Source organism: Oryctolagus cuniculus, chromosome 7 (genome assembly GCF_051225735.1).
Source record: "Oryctolagus cuniculus isolate XC-2025 breed Fujian yellow rabbit chromosome 7, ASM5122573v1, whole genome shotgun sequence".
Taxonomy (NCBI): Eukaryota; Metazoa; Chordata; class Mammalia; order Lagomorpha; family Leporidae; genus Oryctolagus; species Oryctolagus cuniculus.
The window spans coordinates 129,218,397-129,242,397 of record NC_142873.1 but is presented as its reverse complement, the minus strand read 5'-3'; the positions used below and the strand labels follow the sequence as shown (position 1 = coordinate 129,242,397).

The following is a 24,001-nucleotide window of genomic DNA, read 5'->3' as shown; positions in this document are numbered from 1 at the left end:
TCACTTTATAGAGGATCAGCATAATGGTGACAGAAAGCTAAGACAGCCTGAACATAACATTTCCTTCCCAGTGATTGAAACGTGCCCCTCTTGCAAAGGGCCCTTAGGAAATCAAAACTGGAAAGAACTTGAGCCCCAGCAGCACCATCCTGCCATTGGATTCCAAGTGCCCAGACACCAGGCAGGTGGGATTTATAAGGAAGGGGAACTGTTGGGGAGGTTAGGACACACTGTACCACTATACTCCCTGGGTCCATAATGACTACAGTGGCCTGAGAAGAGTGGCAGACTTCACAAAAAGCCAACTGCTGGGTCCAATGTGCACTTGCCTTAACAGCTAGGAAGACCTAAGCTCTACCTAAATGGCTTGTATAGAGAACCAGAGACCCCAAAGCTCCTCTCCCAGAGCCGTTGCTGCCCTCCTGCAGGGTTCTTACCTCTGTACAGAAGGGGGTAAGCTGTGGATGGACTACGGGCTGGACATACATGTGAAAGGTAGACTCAATCTCCATGGTCCGGCCATTCAGCTTCAGGATAGGGAATTCAATGATTTCCTGGAATGTCATAGACATAGAAAAAGCATAAATTACTTTAAACAACACATTTCAAATCATAACTGCCAATCAAGAAAGGATGAGTGTTTTGGGTCCTTAGCTCCTGCCAGGCCAAACCCAACACCGAGTGAGATGATGCCAGTAGTTAGAATCCTAACCCTCTCCCTGTAAATACCCTCCCAAGTCTCAGGTACTGGGCATAGCTGCCATCCCTGCTCCGTCTGGAAAGGGAAAGGACACTGGTATCATCCTTCCTGGTTTCCCCAACCAGTTTTTTAGCAAAGGCCTGCTCACTTGAGTCCCTAAAAATAGGCTCTGCTTCCCCTTGCCCAGGTCACTGTTTTGTAATAAGTCTGCATGTTCAGTCACATGGACAACAAGCCATCAGACCCATGCACTGATTTCCTTGCATGAAGTTTAAACACAGTGAGTTTCTTCATTAGTTTTTTATATACATATAAGTATGTATGTATATATATATGTGTGTGTGTGTATATATATATATATGAAGATAATAAAGCCAAAGAGAATGCCAAAGAGGAGAAGAGAGTAAGAGAAACAGGAGCAAGTGCCTCCCACCTTTCACACAGTACACACTTTCCTTGGCTCCCTCCCTCCCCGCCCAATCGCTTAGCCAGCCCTTCCCAGTCCACTGGAACGTAATGGAAGAGGAGGAGGAGGGGTGACAATTTGTTTGGTGTCTCTAAGATGAATTTGTCTCCGTTATTTAATAGAGATGCACAGCACCAAGGTCCTGGTGTGCAAACACGCTTGCAGAACGCTGGCTGTGCAGCAAGCCTCATACATCGCTCCTGGGAAGGGAGGAGCGCACCAGAGGGGGGAGAGGGCAGGAGAGAGCACACGCGCACCAGAGAGAAAAGGGAAAACAAGGAGAGAGAAGAAAAAAAATTATTGCTTTTTAATATTCAAAAACAGTTTGCAAAATTTAATCAAAGCAGAGGAAAAGCTAACATTTTTACCACTTTGACATTTTTATTAGCGCTTTCATAAATTTTTAAAACATGAATGGAATTAGTTTACAACACAAAAAAACTGCCCTGAAAACATCTGGAAGAGACAAATAGGAAATAATAAAAAAATAAATAAAAGCAAAAGCCTCCAAGTAGAATTAGCATGTACAAAAGGCCTCCACCACTGCAGAGAAGAGGAAGGGCTTTGCCCACTAAGTGGCCCCAGTAGTCAGCTCCAGTGGCAACCCTCCCCCACACCCCTGTTCTGGAGAGGACCTTTTCAGTACCACTGCAGCCAAGGCAAACTGGTTCTCTCCAGAGACAGCTGGAGAAGCAACACCACAGCTAATGATACCTGACTGCGCCTAAGAAATGATGGGATGGGAAACAGGAAAAACAGTCAATCTCCTGGAGGTCCCAGAAAAGCCAGGCATCCTCCCTCCAAAACACACCACCATTGGGCTTGTTTTTAAAGCATCTTGTTCAATTCAGCACATAACACTAGCACTGAAAACCTTACTGAGGCAGTCAGATGTCATGCCAGAGAAATTCAAAGGTTCTAGTTGCCTGGGCTCCTTGGACTGACTCCCAAACACGGGCATGCTGACAGCAGCTCACTGCCAGATAGAGGAAGAGCGAATGGCTACAAGGCTGATGAGGATGGAGGCCCAGGCTGCTGCACAGACCAGGTGATACCTGTCCTCTAGAAGCAAAGAGATGTAGGCAATTATTCTCCAATTCCCTGGGCCTCCCCCCCCCCCCAACAAAGCAGTACAAAGCCAAGTAGTTTGCCCTGAAAAATAAAACTGAACACATCTGGTCCACCTGAAAAATCAGATATCCAAGATATCTGAGAGCCAACTCTAAGTTGTGGTTCAGAGTCAAACTCATCTGACCCCTGAATTCCTGAAAGATCCTTCCCCCACCAAGTGGACGAAAGGCTTCCCCAGCATGAAGAGCTCCACAGCCTGGCGAGTTTGGCTGCCCTGGTGTCTAAGGAGACAAATACAGCCAGCTCCTCACTAACAATGTTAGCTGGGCCCACAATGAAATTTAACCTGTGACACAACTGTACTTTTCATTTAAACTTTCATTTGGAGAGAAGCAGTGTTTGGAGACCTGCAGTTTGTCCTGCTAATAAAGACAAGTGTTGGGACCTTTAAGAATGCCATTCATCTTTGCCTTTTATTAAATTCAATTTTCTTAAGCCCATGATACATTATGAAATTAGGAGTTGACATTCCTCTGGAAACAAAAATATCTATCAAACATAAATAGAAAAAAACACCCTCTATTACCAAGAATTTATGGCTTAAAGTTGATCTCTTTCCACTTTTTTACAAGCACATGGTTTGTTTTAGATATCTGAAATGTTCTTACAGATCTAGAATTTCATTAGTATTTATTATAAAATAGTATGCACTTCGGCTCCCACTCTAACCAGCACTGAGTCAGCAGCCCCAACAGACTCTGACAACTTGGCCTTTGAGTGTCTCCACTGTAGCTCAGTATTCAAACTTTAACTTTCCCGCTGCTGGGGGAAATGGAACCAACTCAGTGCTGCCCTCTCTGAAAGTAAGAATAGGCCAACCTCAGCTCCATGGAAAGAAAGGGCAGACCTCTAAAATGTCTCAAGGCAGGGACCCAAGGCCTAAGACATCAGAATGGGCCTATCATGAGCATGCCCCTCGAATGCTGCTGGCCCATCAATCAGGCCTTCTCCCCAAGGCCACTAAGAGGGACTTCCCAGGGCCAATGCCTAACCCTGAATTTGCAGGGCTCCTTCCTCACTCAGCAGTATCAGGAGCTGCTGTAACAATGTGTCTGCACACTGGCACATGCATTTGAGTCACTGAGGATGCAAAAGAGGAGCTTCTGACAGAAGACTCTGGCTTCTTACCTTCCCATACTGCCAGCAAGCCCAGAACCTCGAAATACTGGCCCCAACATCCCAGTCACAGAACAGGAGCCCCAGGCCACAGCAAGTTTGCATGGATCTGCAACCAGTGCACCCAGGGCAGGCCAATGACTTCCTTCATAGTTTTTAGCAGAAAATGATCAGAAAAGTGATCCTAACACTACAGGTTGACAGCATCTTCACAAGGATTTCTGAAGATGGGCCAACCTGCCAGTTTCTAGATCCAGCTGCACTCATAAAACGATTCCTGCCTCTCCCCTTTTCCCTCATCCAATGTCACTATTCCCCTAGGAGAGGTTTTTGAATGTCTTCTTGCACAACGGTAGCACCAGGAAGGAATCAGCCCTCTTCCCCTCCCCTAATAACAGCTTCACAACATACCCTTGTATCCATCTGCATTCAAGTAAGCTGCCTGAGAGCCTCCTTTTACAGGACATCATACAAGATGCAGTCTCTGGCTGGGAGAAGTGCACGGACTAGTGATCAGGAAAGATGTGAACAGTGAACAGTGCACTGTGATAAATGCCTTAAGTGGAGAGGCATACAACATGTGATGCTTTTCCATTTACAAAAGTATGCTTTCACACACATACATGTTCTTATTTTACCCTTATTAATCCTGATCATCTTCATCATCAGATCATAAACCAATACTATTAAGCACCTACTAGTTACCAGGGAGGGGCTGGGTGTGGTCACAGAAATGAACACAATGAGATAGTCAACAGTCCAAGCAAAGGGTGGGAAGGAGCTGGCCTTCAACATAAAGACAAAAGGAGAATGGAATCATCTTATTCCTCCCATTTTTGCTTATTATGCGGCACACACTGTGCTAAGTGCTCTAGGAAAGATCTCATTTAATCCTCCTAACAATTTAAGAGTCAGGAATCATCACTATCCCTATTTCACAAATAAACTAAAGCCCAAGGAAGTGAAAGCACTGGCTCACAGTTAGACTGCTAACGTACAGAGCTGGAACGCCAAATGGGGGAAATGAGACTTCCTGTGAGTAGGACTAGCAGCTTTCAAATTCCGATGGATCAAAAAAAGTCTTCCCTTAGCCCGGAAGACTGTTCTGCAGATAACTGTCCGCTAGTCCCTAAAAACAGAGGCTGCTCTCAAAGCAGGAAAGCAGCAAGGGTAGACTACGGAGTCCTGGAGGTTTGCTACTGCAAAGCCTCCATTGGGGCTACAGTTAACACATGACCTAGGCGATGTGCTCAGGGAGGACAGAAGCCAGAAGAAGTCTTTGGTTTGCATCTCTAGCACCGGGCTCAGTTCTGACACACAGTCCTTACTCTCTCAACTACTGTGTAACTATAGAAAAGGGCTGAAAAGTGGAAGAGCAAAGTTAAATGCCCGGCTCTGAGAAAACACTGCTTTCACATAACTCTCCACATTATCAGAGGTAAAATGATCTACCTAAGATGACAAAGACAGTAGGCAGGAGAGCCAGGATTCAAACCCAAGCATGTAGCACTCCAAAGCACTTTCTACTATATCTGCATTCTCATTCCTAAATAGTTTCTTCCCTCAATTGCTAACAAATTTTACCTAGAATAACCAACTGTCCTGTTTCCCTGGAACAAGACACTTTCATGCTAAATCTGGTTATCCTACATCATTATGAACAGAGTACCATAAACCCAAAACACTGATCTGCTATGGGGAATAGGACTGGCCACAACTTGACAATTAAGAACAAAAGCCTCAAAATTTGAATTTGTCAAAATATGCAAGGTTCCAAGCATACTGTTCCCACCATCTCTCTCTCAATAAACTGCTGGTTGCAATTTCTATTCTTTCTTTCTTTTTTTAGAGGAGAGAAGACAGAGAAATAAAAAGGAAGTGTTAAACAAAACTTATGTTCATTTGCCTTTTTAAGAGAGTTGAAGTAGAGATTTTAAACCTAGCTGCTTTCCAATTGCTCAACTAGGAACCTCAGTGATTGCCCTGATAAACTGAGAACAAAACTGCAAGAGTATTTCAAATGGAATTTCACACCCACAATTGGTAGATACAAAAAATAAATGTGTATGTGGCTTTCAGGGTATTCAAATCCCTTTCATCTAAAGTGTCTACAGTGATAAAATTGTAGCTGAAGATAGAACACCACCAACAAAAAGGATTTTTAAGCAGAAAGGACAGAAGTGACACTGAGAGTCCAAAAGTATAGTATTCTAGCCCTTTTTCCAAAGCATAGATTCTCCTCTACCTGAACTATTTCCATGGTCCTACCTGAAATAAGGGAATATGCGGATCATTTTTCATGGCTACTCGTTCTCAATCTGGCATTCTCTCAATTCAGAAACAGTGGCAACCAATCTATCCCTTCCTTCCACCCTACAAAAAAAATTCCCACAAGCGGTGTTCCTGTACTCAAAGGATTGATAAAATTAAAAAATAATATTATACCACAAGATAGAGAAGCAAACATGCAGAATTTTTCATATACTTGGTTCTGGATGCAAGTCCCATGCAAAGGTGAGCCCTTTCTCCAAGGATCCAAGGAGCCTCCTAGTCTCAGGGAAGAAGGGAAGTTAGATGAGAGAAGCGAGGACTATATTGGGCAATGGGGCACGGTCTGCTTAACAGTTTCTCCCTTGGAAAAGGAAAAAAAAAAACAGACATTTTATGCACAAGGAGCTTATTTCTTAAACAAACACTCGTGGTTTTGATTTACACCACAGCCTGCTCCTAAATAATTTATGGCGGGTTAAATTTATTGCCGAGCCCTGCCTGGCTGCAAATTCGAATTGCCAAATAATTAGATTTTAGGGCAAAGCTTATAAATTACCCGTCGATTTGTCCGGACTTGTTTGTCAGTTGCTTTGTGCTTCAGGTCATCTTTGGCATTTGGCTGTTTGGGTTTTAATTGCTGATTTACACTTTGACAGATGAGAGCTGATGCTCTAAGTTTCAGGACGAGGAAGGGTAAAAAAAAAAAAAAATCAGAGCTTTATAAAGACTGATTTTTCACTTTCATGTCCCCCTTCATGCATCCCCATAGACCCCAAAGCAATTAAAATGTAGAAAAGAGGCCAAAAATAGACACTGCTATTCTTTACTCAAGGTGGGTGGGGGTGCAGAGTGAATTATAATTTACCTTTACTGAAATCTGAATTTTCCAAAAATAAACAAAAATAGAACCAATAAATGAAAAGAGGCCAAAAGCCTCAGAAACCATTTCCTCACTCAGGGGTATACACTCCTGTGTCCACCTCCATATGAGCATCAACCTCAGCCCCAACGCTTTTACATACACTATTGCGGGTAAGCAGATACTGGTGGCCTCTGGGAAGCTGACCCTTCAGGAAAGCAAACAACCAAATGATTTCTTAGTAGCTACATGTATACAAATAGTTGTAACAAAATTAATCTGAACAAATCTCAGGTTGTGTGCAGGAGAGGACTTCTGGAGGCAGTAGCACTAAGAGAAGGCATGGAAGTAGAGAGGTGGTGCCAAGCCCGACTCCACCTTCCAATGAAACAAAAACAGTCTCTCTGGGGAGTGCCCTGGTTAGTCCACTACGCTGACAGAGGGCCTGGTGACTCTCTGTGCACCCTGGAGAAAAAGGGACCATCTCCCAGGCACCTGCTGTACCTCAATAGCTTACTATGAGGCCAGGAGTCAGAATAGTACTAGCACTGATTCTACCATCACAGCTCACACATAACACCATTATATGCCAGGCACTGTTCACACTGACATATATTAATTCATTTTATTCTCCCATCAGTCCTATAAGGCTGAGGCATAAAGAGTACAAGTAACTTGCCCAAGGTCAACTGCTAGAAGGTAGTGGAGACAAGACTCATAGAGTCTAGTTCTGGAGTCCATGCTCTTAACCACTATGCTGTACCTATTTATTAAAAAAAAAAAAAAAAAAAAAAAAAAAAGATTTATTTATTTGAGAGGAAAAGTTAGAGAGAGAGGCAGACACTGAGAGAGGGGTCTTCCATCCACTGGTTCATTCCCCAAATGGCCACAATGGCAGAAGCTGGGTCCATCCAAAGCCAGCAGCCAAGAGCTTCTTCCAGGTCTCCCATGTAGGTACAAGGGCCCAAGGACTTGGGCCAACTTCCACTGCTTTCCCAGGTCATTAGCAGAGATCTGGATCAGAAGTGGAGCTTGGACGCAAACCGGAATCCATATGGGAAGCCAGTGCCACATGCAGAAGCTTAACCAACTACTTCACAGCACCAGTCTCACTATGCTGTATCGATCTCATCACAACAGCCTCTACCTTAGCAACCCTCACTTTGGAGGTCCAAAGTCCACAGTCTGGGAATCCTGTACATGCAGCCAAAGCTTGTTCAGCCAAAGCTTGTTCCCCCTACAAGGTGGGGAAAAGTCATGTAACTTGCTCAGGACCACATGATGAATCAGAAGCTTGGTTAGACAAAGACCATTTTTCTAATCAATTCAAATACTGCCCAAAATTAGTGAGAGGTCTTTATAGGTGAGGTATCCAATCCTAATTTTGGAAGGTACATTCGGGAGGACTGAATAGTGTGCTGAACACTCTGGCAGCAGCTGATACCCTGGCCTTGACAGGACTCCTCACGGGAGCAGGCACTGCTATGAAAAGACCACTTGCTTCCTAGCCACAGAGATGTACCAACGTGTTCTGTAAAGTTCTGGCATCCAACGTGGAGGTGAAGGGAGTGGCTAACAGGTGAACAAGGCAGAACCAGGCCCACTCAGTCAGCTTGTCTAGGAGCCCAGAGAAGCTGGCTGGCTGGCTGGGCTTCTGGAGGCCTTGATCAGCAATCTCCATCCACAGGCCCAGGAACTGCAGATCTCAGAAGACTGTATCCCCTTGAGGAATTCTGCATATTCCATGTCCTTTGTTCACACCTACAGCCAGAAACCAGGATGGGGAAGCACTCATGATGGCATAACAAGAGATTTAAAGAGCCCAATGAGCAAGTGATGCTCAGAGTGACATCTGCCTACAATGCACTGAATACCTTTCTGACATCTTGGCTCCTATGAGCCCACATCTCTGCAAGCCGCCAGGAATTACTCCCCTACAGCACAGATGAGAAAGCAAAGGCACGCCACCACCCAGAACTCACTAGAAATGCAATGTGCAATGTCTGGCCTCCATCCCAGATTTTCTAAATCAGAAGCCCTGTGGGAGGAGCCAGCAATCTTTGTTTTAACAAATCCTGTGGGTGATTCTGATGTTCCCTAAAGTTGGAGAACCACCAGTTCACACTAGAACAGTGTTAATCAGACTTCAAATTGCCTGAAGAGCTTATCAAATTGTGGATTTTGTTTAGCTCTGAAGGAGGACCTGATATTCTACATTTATAACAGACTCCCAGGTGACACAGATACTTCTGGTTCTCAGATCACACTTTGAATAGCAAAGGTGTGGTCTAGAACATCTATGTGACTAACTCCTTATCTCAGAGGTAGGGACCGCTGAGACTCACAGCCCAAGGCCCTCAGCTCTCCTCTCAAAATAAATCTGTACTGGGCCCACTGCTATGGCCCTGGGGCAAGCCCTTCATGGAGGCTGGCCACCCCTGGCTCTTGCCACCAGACATTCATCTTCCCTGATGCCAAGAGCTAGGGGAGAAAAATCGGTCTGTCACATACCAAATCTCACAGAGTATGTTGGCACATCTCTGTCAGGTAGCGGGCAAGCAGTGGTCTTGTCATAGCAATGCCTGCTCCCGTTGGGAGCCCTGTCAAGGCATGGGCATTGGCTGCCTCCAGAATGCTCAGCGCACTACTCTTCCAAGCCCTCTAGAAAGCACCTTCCTTCTGTGCACATGAAACCAAAAAGGAGGGTTGGATACCTCATCTATGAAGACTTCCTACTATAGACAAAAGCCAAAAGTTTATCTAGTCTGTCTTACTGCGTCTAGTCCTAAGAAAGGTCTAACACTGGGCACCAAGTGCAAGAGGATCACAGAAACCCCCGCGTATCCTGGGGATTCCTTGCCAATATTACCCACCACCATCACTATGAACTTCCTTTCAGGCTTACCCCTAACACTGGTCCTCTCATCGTATTATCTTTCCAATGGAAGGAAACCTCATCAAAATGGTAGTCTCATCCCATTCATCAGTCTCTACCTCACCCATCCCAACAACCTACCAATCCCTTTTGAGTTGATCAACTGTACTTTCAAATGCTGCTGGTGTTTTTAAAATTTTACCTGTAAACATTGCATTTATTTTAGACACAGCAATCTCAAATCATGGCTCCCTGTTCCATCACATTTTTGGAGAGCAAGAATCCAAGTTTTCTAGTCAGTTACCCTACCCACCTAATCATCACTATCTACCTCCCCTAGGCCAATGGCCAAGGAGGGCATCAGATAGATCTTGAGGAGTAACTATCTACATTACCACTGAGGAGCTCAACCGTAACAGTTCTCCTTGGCACTGAACTTCAACCCAAAGCACCCCACTTAAGACAGTTAGGGATTCCTTGCCAAATCTCTTAGCAACACTGACTCCCAGTGTCCAAGGGAGTTATAGGGATTATGTAAGAATATGATCCTCAAATTTGATTCTTTCTAAGCATAAACAAGGGCTACCACATAATGTTTCCCCATCCCACCATCACAAACTTATCCCATCCCACCACCATCCCTTTCAAGTGACACATCCTACTCAGTTTCTCCACACTCATTTTTAACACCTTAGAACATCTTCCTCTCCACTTCCATGAATTCTAGCTTGCAACATCTATTTCTGCTTCTCCCTTTTTCCCTTCCATTCCATAATACCTTTAAACTTCCTTTTCTGGCTCACAAACTTGGCTCCAACTGCATGGTGAGTTCTGTACATTCCTTTAATTTTGCAACATGGGCATCTCCAAATGCCCTCATTTAGTCCCCAGGTCAGCCCTTGGCAGGAATCTCCCCAGGACTAGACAATGACCCTAGCACCAGAACAGAAGCAGAGCCATTCATGTAACAGGCCTGTTTTACTGTCCACAGGCCTTCAAGATCTCCCCATGGTCAACCACATGCAGGGAATAGGACCCAAACAGCACCCCACTCCAAGGCACCGCTTCTTCAGAATAAAAACTTCCCTTATGTTTGTCTCTCCTTTCTGATCCTCCCAGCACCTAAGATGGTTTTGCACTTACTATGTACAAATCCCTCTCTGTGCATGCCAGCATGCTCACTCTTCTGCTGCAGACTGCCAACCTGGCAGTGGGGTGGGAGACATATGGAACCATTCTTGCTGCAGGCTTTTAGTCTATGGCTCAATTTTCACAGCTAGAGCACAAAACTCATCACATAAATGTAAAGCTGTGGGGGCTCTTTAAGTATGAACACCCAGGATAAGAGGATAAAAAATAATCATCACAATGGCATCTTAATCAAAATGATGCAGGATCCTTTTTCCCAACAAGACACAGAGATGGAGAACTAAAGCATCTCCCTAATATCAGTTTCCTCATGTCAAACATCCAGGATCAGCCTACAAAAGTAATGTAAGCTAGAGAGGGGAGAGGAAAAACAAGGCAGAGTACGGGCAGGGAGAAGTGAGGCCTATGGACTTGTCCTAACCACTCCTCCAGAGTTCTCACCCCGCCCCCACCAGACCTTCTGCTTTCTTTCTGTGGTTGTGTTCCTGCTGCTGCTGCTGCTAAGAGTGCCCTCCACTTCCCTCTGCTCTGGCCAATTTTCTCTAGTCACCTGGATCCTTTTGCCTCATCATTGATCTTTCCACACTTCTCTCAGTGTTATTCAACCAGAGGTTTATCTGTTTTTAGAGTCTAAACCTCCCTTGTCTACTGAAAGTAGGTTCTAGCAGAGCCAAATCCCAACTGGAAGCAGAGCAGTGTTGATGTCCTCCAGCCTCTACCTCCCCCTGGAGACTCAGCAGTCTCAACTGCTACCTTCAGTGACAGTTGAGCTATCAGATTAGCCTGCCTCAGTTCATGCATTTCCACTCTGACCCTCACCCTTTTTGTCCACACTTTATAGTTAAAATTCTCTTTAGTCTCTTCTAGCCTCCATATTCTCACTTATATCTCAGTCAGACCATCTAGCTTGAATGTGAGAAATTCTATATAACTAATAGAGATAATCCTACCAACAACCTCTCTTTCATTTTCAACATTCTCACAAATAAGCCTGCAATCAAGATCAGTTCTTTCTGAGCTTGGCCAATTCACCCCAGTTTATTCTATGAACCCCTCTTGTATTCCTGCTCTAACTGTTCTGAGAAGCCTGAGGCTGGCTTGGCCTTCCCAGATGTCCTAAATTGCTTATAACAGAAACCTTTTCCTGCCCTTCCCTACACTGAGAGCAGGGCCAGTCACTCCCATAACATGATGGCAGCCATCAGACTGCTTAGCAGTGGTCAGTTAAGTCTACCCTCAACTATGAGCTCCTTGAGGGCAGGGGTCATTTCTTGCTTATTTTCATATCACCAGCATCTAACTAACCCTGAGCCTGAAGTCAATATCCAAAGAGCACAAGAGGCCTTTTATCTGACACTAAGGTGCTTACAATGAGGTCCTCCCCACTCCTTTGCTGACTTAGCTGGTTTTGTCATGTCCAACAAAAATTTTCAAAGGCAGTTCAGTGACACTGTTATTTTACAGTCCCTGACTTCATTCACCATTTATCAATGGCTCTATTCTATACAACTCTTCCCCATCACCAAACTTAGCCCAGTGCACAACAAAATTGTACTCCAGCAGCTGTCTCAGCCCTGAGGAGGCCACAGGGATAATAAGAGGTGAAGGGGGATGACTCTTGATTTGCACTAAATTATGTGGTGATTTCGTTACCAGTGACCCAGTGCTCCCCAAGGAAAGTTTCTGGCCCTACCCCCTCAACGCCACAGCCTAACTACACACCATGGAAGCGTAAAGGTATAAACCCTGAGGAAGGCAGAGAAGCAATCTGAATAGAGCAAATAAACCCACTTTGATCGTGCTCTGCAGTGCCAAATACATAAGGCAGTACGATCATGCATCATGGACCCATTGCCTGATATGTATATTTTGGTTCCACATTGCTATGTCTGCTCCAAATAAAGAGAGGCTCTTCGGCTTCCATGTGAAGTTACAACACGGCCAAGAGCGGGACACAGCAGACACTTGTTCCCATGCAGGGAGTGCCTGAGACAAGCAGAGTCAGGGGGAGGCCAGGCTTGATGAGGGACCACCAGGAAACAGCAGCCTGTGGAGGAAGATGGCTTGGGAGGGGGAGGGGTAAGCACCACATTTATGGAGGCAGGGACAAAAAAGACAAAAGGGCCTAGTGGGCCACTCTATTCCTACCACCATCAGTGGCCACCAATTAAGGAATTCATTTATAGTGACCCTGGAAAAAAAGATGTGTTACAGCAGAGATATAACTAAAAAGAAAGGCAATAATTGGTCTGATAGGCAAGGGAAAAATTATTCCAGGAGTCGGGAGCCTGTGCAAGAACACTTACAGCTCACATAGTCGTCATAACTCAGCCCCCTCAAGCATTTTGTGCTCTGCTTATGGTGTTAACTTTAATGTCTTAACATATAACACAATCCACACTAACAGAAAATACTACACACGCCAGATGAGGCTGAGTTATAGTTGCTGTGGGAAGCATAACTTTGAATTTCCTGATTTTGGTGCATTTAATCTCAACCATAATGTTACATTAACGTCGGTTTTGCATTTCATTTCCCAGTTTAGAAGAATAGCATCAGTGCCTTCCCCTGTTTGTACAGAAAAAAAGTGTGAGCTTACTAGGGCCATAGGCAGAGGGGCCACAATCCCACAACTGGATTCTCCCCAACCCCTCCCATGGGGGGAACTGCAACCAGAGCAATCTAAGGGGAGGGAAGGGTGGGTTCCTTCCCCAAGGAACTGTCTCTCTGTCCACTTAAGAGACTACAGCAAACAAGAACCAAGAGAAGCTAAATATGGAGCAAAGAGCAATGGGGTGGGGTGTGTATCCCTGCCTTTCTCCCTGAAGAGAGCAGAAGGAAAGAAATCAATATAGTTTGATTTGCAGCGATCTTAACCATTTTTCTGTAGAGTTTTCCAAAATGTTTCTCACACAAAAGATAACGATAATATGTCAGCTCTCGATCTCACTGAAATCTTCCAAATGCCCTCTTCTGTATTATTGCTTCTCTTATGCCACCATCAACCCTCCCCCCACCTTATTCTCCAAAAATAACCTGGCATCTGGACAATATTCTATAAAAGAGAAACTCCTTTACTCATAGTTTTAACTCAAAATGCAGATGGAGTCTCTTCAAGGTTTTTGTAAAAAGAGAGAGGGAAAAAAAAGCCCCTGTGGACAAAGACCAAACGCTAGAAAACCTCAACCCCAAAGGTCATTTCTCTCCAAAGTTATGGGCCCTTGAATACAGATGAGAAGGGAAACAGTGGTCAGGGCTGCTGTGCAGCACAAGGAGAGGACTATCTGGAGCCTGAAGGATAACCAGAGAGAACTCAGGGAGGGGCTGCAAGCAACAGCTAGGACATCAGCTCCCCGCAGAGGAGAGAGGGGCTGGCCCCTCCCTCCCTGGCATCCGGACAGCTGAGGTTACCTCCTCCCACCCACACGCTGTGGCCTATACTTCATTTTCCTCACTTACATTTGCTTTGGTCTCTTCTGAACACTGAGGTGGTGGGAAAACTTGCCCCAAGGTTAAAGATGCACAATTAAAGATCCCACCAAAGCTTTCAGGCTGCTCCCTAGGCCTCAGGGTCACAACCATCATTCCATACACATCCACTCCAAAATGAGCAATGTGAATTCCTGCTACTGAGGACAAAGGAGCCAAGATTCTCCTAAACCAGATAAAAATCTACTTCTATATCAGGAAACAATTTCTAAAACAAGAAAGGGAGCTCATTTCTGAAATTCAGGACCTCTAAAATATTTTAAGTTAACTAAATTGCATTTAAGTGAAAAGAATGTTTTCAAATGAAAAAGCATCAAAGCTAACCAATACCTATCATGTTAATCTAAATCAAAACATGTAAAACAATAAAATGACTGTAATAACCAAAACATGAAACCCTATTTCTTGCAAAGTAATCACTCCAGTTTCACCTAGCTGAACAAAGCACAAAATTAAACAGCAAAAATGATGACAAATGGAAAATACTAGATGTTTTACCATGCTTATAACCAACATTGTTACACAAATACAAAAGAGTTTACACCTGTTAGTTTTAACATAGTCCCACTCAGCTGACTTGGGGAGTTCTGAAAACCAGAGGACAATGAGAGAAATGAAGCCCATATCAAACCTCCAAATAAGCCCTGGTCTAAAACCCATTTCTGTCTCCTACACACCTGAGGGATGCGACATACCCTAAGAATCAGAAGTGTACTATGGGCACTGGTGCTGTGGCACAGCAGGTTAAAACCCCAGCCTGCAGCACCAGCATCCCATATGGGCGCCGGTTTGAGTCCTGGCTGCTCCTCTTCCAATCCAGCTCTCTATTATGGCCTGGGAAAGCAGTAGAAGATGGTCTAATTCCTTGGGCCCCTGCACCCACATGGAGAACCCAGAGGAGGCTCCTGGCTTTGGATCAGCTCAGCTCTGGCTGCTGTGGTCACTTGGGGACTGAACCATCAGAATGGAAGACACCCCACCCCTAACCCAGGCTCTACCTCTCTCTGTAACTCTGTCTTCCAAATAAATAAAATAATTCCTTAAAAAAAAAAATAACTGTATGATGCACAGGGCTGACACTGTTGTGTTGCTGTGACACCAGCATTCCATATGGATGCCAGTTCAGGTCCTGCTGTAGACTAGGAAGGCAGTGGAGTATGGCCCAGGTCTTTGGTCCCCCGCACCCAAGTGTGAGACCAGGATGAAACGCCTGACTCCTGGCTTCAACCTGGCACAACCCTGGCTATTGCAGCTATTTGGGGAGTGAACCGGCAGATGAAGTATCTTTCCCTTTCTCTTTCTGTGACTCTGCCTTCCACATAAATAAATCTTTTTATTTATTTATTTATTGACAGGCAGAGTGGACAGTGAGAGAGAGAGACAGAGAGAAAGCTCTTCCTTTTCCGTTGGTTCACCCCTCAATGGCCGTTGCGGCTGGCGCACCGCGCTGATCCAAAGCCAGGAGCCAGGTGCTTCTCCTGGTCTCCCATGCGGGTGCAGGGTCCAAACACTTGGGCCATCCTCCATTGCACTCCTGGGCCACAGCAGAGAGCTGGACTGGAAGAGGAGCAACCGGGACAGAATCTGGCACCCCAATCATGACTAGAACCCAGTGTGCTGGCGCCACAGGCGGAGGATTAGCCTATTGAGCCACAGCACCAGCCATTTTTTTTTTTTTTTTTTAATGTACTATGCAGAAACCTTGGGTACTGAGAGACCAGGGGCTCGTCAGGAGAGGAGCTGGAATGGTTCTCATGATGCAGACCTTACCCATAAAGATTCTGCTGGGGCCAGTATTGTGGTGCAGCTGTTTAAGCAGCCACCTGCAATATAAGTGCACTGGTTCAAGTCATCACTGCTCCACTTCTGATCCAGCTCCCTGCTAAAGCACCTGAGAAGGCAGAGACAGCTCAACTACTTGGGCCCCTGTGACCCACATGAGAGACCTGAATAGAGTTCCAGGTTCCTGTCTTTGGCCATTGTAGCCATGTGGGGCACAAATCAGCAGATGGAAGATATCTCCTTCTCTCTCTCCCTCTCCCTCTCTCTCTCTCTCTCTCTCTTGCTCTTGCTCTGCCTTTCAAAATAAACAAATAAACCTTAAAAAAAAAAAAAACTGTCGTGTGAACAGCCGAGCTGAGAGAGTTCCAAGGAAAGCCAATCCAACTTGCAAATCATACTGTCATCCCAAATCTCAATCTTTCCTGCCTCCACTTACATTCATCTCTTTTTCGTCCTTATTAAAATGAAAAACAAGTTATCATACTCCTTGGAACTACTCTCCACATGAGGAATTTATTTAGCTTGCACAAGAAACCAATCACTAAAACTATATTCAATTTCTTTTCTTTCTTACTAAGTCCTATACCTGTCCCTGTGATGATTTTTGGTCCGCTCCTCCCAAGCTTTTGCACTCCTCTTCCTTTGTTGACCAGAAGATCTCCCCAGCACAGAGGCTCTAATGAGAACCTGACTGATGATGATCTCACAGGAAGGATGCTGTCCTATCTGGGACTGACAAGTTCTCCAGTCCATCTTCTAAGCTCTCTCTGAATCCTATCAGGATCCCACTACCCGCAAACCTGAAAGAAGACCAGATTTAAAAAAAAAAAAAAAAGAAAGAAAAAAGGTGGGGGGGAGGTTTAAAGTTGCCGCCAACAAGTCTCAAGCTGCCCACCCCTTTTCTGAGGTGAACCGAGGGATAGTCCAACATAGATATCTGGCCCCAAACTCAGCTTCTCACCTGTTGTTCACAGCACTGTGCAGACTTAATGAAGTCAAGATGCGTTACATTTATCACTTGCCCTAGATCCACTCAAATCCATCATTATGTCACAGCAAGAAGGTAGATTGATCTGACAGGATTTGCTCTTCTTCACAAACCCATGTAAGTTATTACTCAGTACCCCACACTCTTCTAGCTGTTTGCTGATTGATTATCTGACGATCAGGTCAAGTATCTTCTCTGGAATCACAGTAAACTAACGGGTCTATAATTTCCAAGATCATTCGTATCCCCCTTTTAAAGATAAGCAAGACAGCAAATGCTTCTTCCTGAGTTCTCTAAAGCAACAGCTAATGCTTTGCTAATAATGAACCAGGGCAGCCAATTCCTTAAGTGCCCTTGGAATCACATCATCAGGGTTCATTGATCCTGGAGATAATCTTTAATCAGGCCTAGATCCTGGTAAACTACCCAAAGCCCTACCTTGGCCTGAGTCTAGAAGCCTTCAGTACCTGAGTCTGGGAAGCAGGTTGGTAATACAAGTGTTTTAAATCTATATTGCATTATGTCTTCAGCACTGTGATTGATAGATAAAACAAAAAAATAAAAAGAACAATGTCCTTGAAAGAAAAAGTAACAATGACAGATCAAACTGAGATATGAGTCAAGCTTCACCTTCAGGAACACTGACAAGATCCTCTGCAGAACAAGAGAACAGAGCTACATAATTCTCTGTCCTTATAATCCAAACGCAAAGGTAAGAAATACACACATACATAAGCAAGTACTAGGAAGCAGGAGAGAAGAGATGCCATAACGGAGACACCAGGTGATTCTGAGGGTTCAGAACAGGGATGAATCACATGCAACAGAGATGTGTTGGATTTTAGTCTTATGTCCAACTAGGGCTTACTCAGTCACTGAAATCTTCATGTGTAAGGGAAATAATATGGCACTTTAGGATATGGACCCCTGACTCCCAACCTGGCAGAATCTACATAACCTAAATTCCCAACCCACCAGCTAGGCACATCCACCAAGCCAGACAAACTCTAGGAGTTTGAGAAAGCACAGATGACTTTACAGCACAGGCCAGAGCAAAAGCAGGGGAAGTAAGAATGGTTTGGGCAACTCCTAAGTGGTATTCCCTTTCACTTAAAGTTTCTTCCCTTAGGACTTCTCCCTATCCAGGTCCTGTCTTCCAAGGCTTCAGAAAGCTTGACTCCAATGCCCCAGAGGCAGATGGCTGCTCTCACAGAGAACAGGAGAGAGGAGAAGAGAAAAGGAAAAGAAACGGGATTGTGGTGTTGGCTGCAGGTAAAATAAGCTACTTTTTCTAAAGACCCCTCCATAGAAAAACCAACCATGAGAAATGAGCCTGGTTTAATTTGAATGGACTCCATTCCTTCCTGTCTCCCAAGTACCCTTTCCTTCCTGCCTCCTACTGAAAGCTGTTCTCAGAGCAACAGGTCTATGCACCCCAAAGTGTACCCTGCTCTGGAGGGAAGAGCTAGAATCCTCGAGCCAGTACAACCAAGGCAGCCCACTACAGACACTGCCACATCAGCTCCCAATTTTCCCCTCAAAGCAAACACCAAGCACTTCAGATCATAGTACAGGTGCCTCTCAGCTGCCAATGATGCTTCAAGTACCATTACTTTACATGGTAAGAGGACTTTGAGCACAGCTGGACACTAAGCAAAGAAGCTGTACTTTCCAATAGAGCAAGAATATATTTGTTTAGGTTATCTAATGCTGCATAACAAACCTCACAAAACATCAGTAATCATTTGTTCTCTCTTACAGTTCCTGTGAGTTGCGAATTTGGGAGGGGTCTGACTGGTGGCCATTTGGTCCGAGGGCTTTCCTGAGGCTGAAGTCAGATGTCCACTGGGGCTGCAGTCAGCTGACAGTTTGACTGGGGCTGGCAGATTCATTTCCAAGGAAGCTCACTCACATAACTGACAAGGAGCACTGGCTTTTGGCAAAGAGCCTCAGTTCCCATGCACACGTGCCTCTCCCACAGGACTACCTGAGTGTCCCTGTAGCCTGTGGGCTTCCCCCAAAGCAAGTGATCCAAAAGAACAAGGCAGACTGCAATGCTCTTTGTAAATTAGCCACATGTTTCTCTTCCATGGACTACTTCAATTTACCTGTGACCATCACTGATTCAGTGGGGGAGAGAACTGCCAAGGGTGTGAATACTGGGGGTCATCTTGGAGGCTGGCTACCACAGTCCTCCTTAAAAGAACAAAAAGCAGTAGCAGGAGACAGGAAGAGGGGAGAGAAAGAGAGAGGGGATGGAAGAGAAGCAAGTACTTCAATTCCCCAAAGTGAGAGCAGAAACAATGTGCCCAGTTCTCCCCCACAGACTTCTCAGGTCCCAGTCACCCTAGTGCGCCCAAAGCAGGTCCTGCTTCTGAGGCAAGGACTCCAGATGAGTCACGAAAAGCCAGGATGATGTGAGAAAGCTCGTCTGCTTCCCAGGAAACAACACTATCCTCCCTCCCTCCTCACCCACCCCACCTTTTCTGAAGCAACGATGCATCAGTTACCTGAGGATGAATCTGTGGCTTGTCGCACGTGGCCTCAAAATCCAGCACTAAAAAGTAGTGATACCTCTGGGGAGGGAACGACACCATTGCCGCCATGGATGCGCCAAAGCCGTGGGCCGCCAGCTTCCTGGTGGATATGGAGCAGAACTCCGGAACACCACAGGGAGAAAATAAGTGGGAGCCCAGCACTTTCCTTGCTCTTGAAAGCAAATACGAAGAAAATCGAGCTGCTCCAGTCTGCAAAGGTGCTAGCATTGAACATCCAGAAGCATCTAAAACTTAGGGGAGGAAAGTTAAGGAAAAAAAAGAGAGCCTGGGTTACTCCCCTCCCACTGTACCCACTTGTGGCCCTGTTCCAATCAGTCTTCAGGAATATCCACGCAACATGAGCCTCTCCCATATCTCGGCACCCTCTTCTAAATCACAGTATTTGTTACTGCGTTTAAGACCCTGATACCAGCACCTGCAGCATTATTACAGCTCTGAGTCTCCCAGATCATTCTCAAAACAACATGCAACACTGGCCTTCACCTGCAAACAGAGCACTGAAGTTCAAAAGAGAGAAGAGAGAAAAGGTCTGTGGGCCCTTGTCAGATGGCAACACTTAACAGTAAAGCTACGGGTCCCTGAGTAACACGAGGTGACCCACTTGCACAAGCAGTCCTGGGAGCTAAGTAGACTCCGAGATGCAGCAGAAGTGTCCGAGGCTCTCTCCTCGCTCCATTACTAGCCACTCCTCCCTGTCTGTGCTGCCTGGCCCTTGACATCTTCATATACTCTCTCCCTTCTCCCACAGGCAAGCAATGCCGGTCACAGTGAAGTCTGCTCAGGATACTCTAGTGACTACCCAACCCCCACAGTGTAAGTGGCACCCTGGGGGACTGAGCAAGCCTGGCGAGCACAGCTGGCCACAGCCTTAGGCCTTCCCATTTGCTGCTTCAGACTCTCTCTCTACTGGAGGCCCTGAATGACTGCAGGACTTTTTAAATAGGGAAAGAACAAGAGAAAACCCAGATGTGGCAGTAATGGGAGCATTGCTAAAAGTCTAGTAAAGTTTTCTGAGTGAACATGTGCAAAAAAAAAAAAAAAATGAATCACTTTTCCTTTAGGTTTTCCCTTTAAGTTTGCAGAATGTCTGCTCCTCAGAAGGCTAACTAAATATAAAAATCAAAGCCTGAGTTTTACTCACAAATAATTCAAACTCCCTAAAAGAGAAAAAAAAATAAGAACAAAGCAGGAATTTTGTATCTTTTCCCCTTTTATACTCAACACTCATATTTCCCGCAACTTTAATCCTCAAACAAGAAATCTCACTGCTCAACAGAAAAATGGCCATAGTTTATACCTTCAGAAGTTTCATTTCAGCGGAGCCAAAGGCTTGTCTCTGAATGGCTACCAGTGAGCACCTGGCTGCTCCCACCCAGGGGAGAGGCAAGAGTACCTGGAGAAGTCCAGAACACACTCAAAAGCAATGAGACATTACCACCTGCACGGAGTGGGCAACGAGCATCCAGTGTCACTTCTCTTCCCAGCTCTCCTCACTCACTGAATGAACCACGTTTACTCGTCTGCTTACCGACTAGGTTATGTATTAATGTGGGTCCTCACCCTTCTAGGGAAAGTTCGTGGGGATTCAGTGAAGCTAAGACTGAAAAGTATATTAAATTCTTCATAGATCCTGCACAAGCTGGGCACTTGTTTTCACCACTGCTTTATAGCCTCTCCAAAAATGCAGCCAAAATTCCTCAGGCCAGGTTGACAAAGGCTGGCTTGAGTTTTACTATAGAATCTCTTGGAAAAGCAAAAGGACCAATATCCATCTAAAGGCCAAATAATTCTTTGTATCAACCATTCTAGAAGGCTTGCTGAAATCTGCTCAGATTACTCATTCTGGTTTGTATGCAAAGTCCTTCAGGGCCTCAAATTGTTCCCTAACTCCTCCAAGTCAGGCCATGCATATGGACTTTTCAAAGTCTGAACATTCTCCAGTGTGTATAGAGTATACACATTATGCATAGTCAGCCAGACTCGGACAAACACGACTGACAATTAAGTATCATCATTAAAGAAGGCTTCCAGGTTTGAACCTGGCTTTGCCACTTAATTAATCATGGCACCTTGGGCAAGCTCTGTTGTTCCTCACCTGTAAAATGACAATAATAATAGTACCTTAAGTGAGAATGAAATGGACAACATATTTAAAGCACTAAGAGCAGTGTCTAGCATCTATGGGCTGAATAAATATTAGCTTACTCTTATTACTACTACTATCCTATCAGGCTATGCCCATCTGACCTAGCCTGGATCTCTTTACTCTGGGCCTACAATCACAATCAACAATAAGGCAACCTCAGAGATATCCATGTCTCTCGTATCACTAGAAAGCTCTATCCCTCCTATGGAGAATACCTTATCCAAGAAGACTTCAAAAAATTCATAGAAAAATGGAGTTAAAATAAGCTCATTTTTAAATAATTTGAAACCTGTGCATAGTTTTTTCATAATACACATTTTCAATGAACTTTCTGAAGACCCCTCACGAACTCTAGTCCCTCCCATGGCCAACATGGGCACCTTCTTTTCTCACCTGATTTCACCCACATCAAAAACTTTCCATTCCAGTTCAAGCCCCAACTACTCTGTTTCTGACCCAGCTTCCTGCTAATGTACCTGGGAAGGCAAAGAAGATAGCCCAAACACTTGGGCCCCTGCCCCCATGTGGAAGACCAGGATGAAGTTCCTGGTTCTTGGCTTTGGCGTGGCCCAGCTCTGACTGAGGTGGCCATTTGGATAGTGAACCAGCAAAAGCAAGATGGCTCTGTCTCTCCCTCTCTGTGTTGTTCTGTTTTTCAAATAAATAATTTTTTTTAAAGGAGGGGTAACTAATGCAGCACAGCAGGTTAAGCTGCTGCCTGCAATGCCAGGATCCCACAGGGCACTGATTTAAGTCCTGGCTACCCCATTTCCAATCCCCCTCCCTACTAATGCACCTAGGAAAGCAGCAGAGAACAGCCCAAGTGCTTGGGCCTCTGTCACCCATGCAGGAAACCCAGAAGAAGTTCCTGGCTTTGGCCTGGCCCAGCACTAGCTGTTGCAGCCATCTGGTGAGTGAACCAGTGAATGGAAGCTCTCTTGCTCTGTGTGTGTGTGTGTGTGTGTGTGTGTGTGTGTGTCTCCCTGTACTTTCTCTTTCTCTCTCTGAAACTCTGCCTTTAAAATAAATAAATCTTAAAAAAAAAAAAAAAAACTATAGCAGTCTTGAGAGTAGACATGTAGATATTAGGAAGTCAGGCCTCTAGATATCAACAATCATTGGGTTCCATACTTCTGTTACTTCTCAAAACTAAGTTCACATAAGTCATCAGAGGGTAGTTCTTTCTCTCCTATTCCTAAAAACTTAATCCTAAAACCATTCAGTACATCAGGACAAGGCAGGTGTCTATACTAACTGCAGCTGGGGCAGTCTGTGCAGAGAGTATCAGAGACCAGATAAGTGAAGACATCCACACAGAGGTGGAAAGGTGTGGTGTCCCATGTTAGAGTCAAGCAGGGTGTGGAAGGCAACCACATTAGAGAAAGTCTGGAGATGGAGAGTCACCGGCAGCATAAAACAGACACTCATGAAGTGGCAGCATGGGAGATTAGTTACATACACAGGGATTGGGCAAAGAAGTGAATATAGAAGGGATAATGGAACCAAGTATCTCACTGTTCAAGAAAGGAGTTAAAATGTGGAAAGGGAGAAAATTTGTGGTATGTATGGAACTGGTGGTAAGAGAGTGAACTGACAGGTTTCTAGTATAGACTAGATGCATACATCTAGAAGTAAATGTTGAGTATAAATATACAAGGGAACAACCAAAGTTCTTGGAAGGGGTGGATATTGTGGCACAACAATTAAGCTGCTGTTTGAGATGTTTAAGTCCCATATCAGAGCACTGGTGTGAGTCCCAGCTCTGCTTCTGATTCCAGCTTCCTGTGTAATGTGTACCCTGGGAGGCAGCAAGCAATGGTTTAAGTACATGGGTTCCTGCCACCCCCATGGGAGATCCAGGATGAAGTTCCTGGCTCCTGGCTTCAGCTTGGCCTACCCCAGCTATTATAGCAGGCATTTGGGTAGTGAACCAGCAGATGGAAGATCTCTGTGTCTCTGCCTCTTGCTCTTTCAAATAATAATAATAATAATAATAATAAACAACTTTAAAAATATAGTATCTGAGGCCAGCGCCATAGCTCAACAGGCTAATCCTCCACCTGCGGCACCAGCACACTGAATTCTAGTCCCGGTCAGGGCGTCAGATTCTGTCCCGGTTGCTCCTCTTCCAGGCCAGCTCTCTGCTATGGCCCGGGAGTGCAGTGGAGGATGGCCCAAGTCCTTGGCCCTACACCTGCACGGGAGAACAGGAAAAGCACCTGGCTCCTGGCTTCGTATCAGCGTGGTGCGCTGGCCGCAGCAGCCATTGGAGGGTGAACCAACAGTAAAGGAAGACCTTTCTCCCTGTCTCTCTCTCTCACTGTCTACTCTGCCTGTCAAAAAAATATATATAGTATCTGGCATTTTTTAAAAGTTCATGGAAATAGACTTACACTTTAAGTATATTTTGGTGATGGGAATATAGGACACAGAAGTGACCTTGAAGGGACTCCCATTGGCCAATAAATGAT

At 45.1% G+C, this 24,001-nt stretch overlaps 1 protein-coding gene across 26 annotated transcripts in view; it reads right to left on the bottom strand.

Moving 5' to 3' along the window:
- ERI3 (ERI1 exoribonuclease family member 3) overlaps positions 1–24,001 on the bottom strand; it is a 146,665-nt gene that overhangs the window by 108,598 nt on the left and 14,066 nt on the right. For 12 of the 26 annotated variants that reach the window (XM_070078596.2, XM_070078594.2, XM_070078597.2 and 9 more), the window contains 2 exons: positions 19,337–19,614; positions 438–554 (listed from right to left, as the gene is read on the bottom strand). In XM_070078596.2, coding sequence (XP_069934697.2) covers positions 438–554; positions 19,337–19,614 — 395 coding nt within the window. Of the gene's footprint in view, positions 1–437; positions 555–6,240; positions 6,356–7,222; positions 7,307–19,336; positions 19,615–24,001 lie in introns of all 26 variants that reach the window. The other 14 variants (XM_008265370.5, XM_070078605.2, XM_070078603.2 and 11 more) reach the window with 4 other exon arrangements.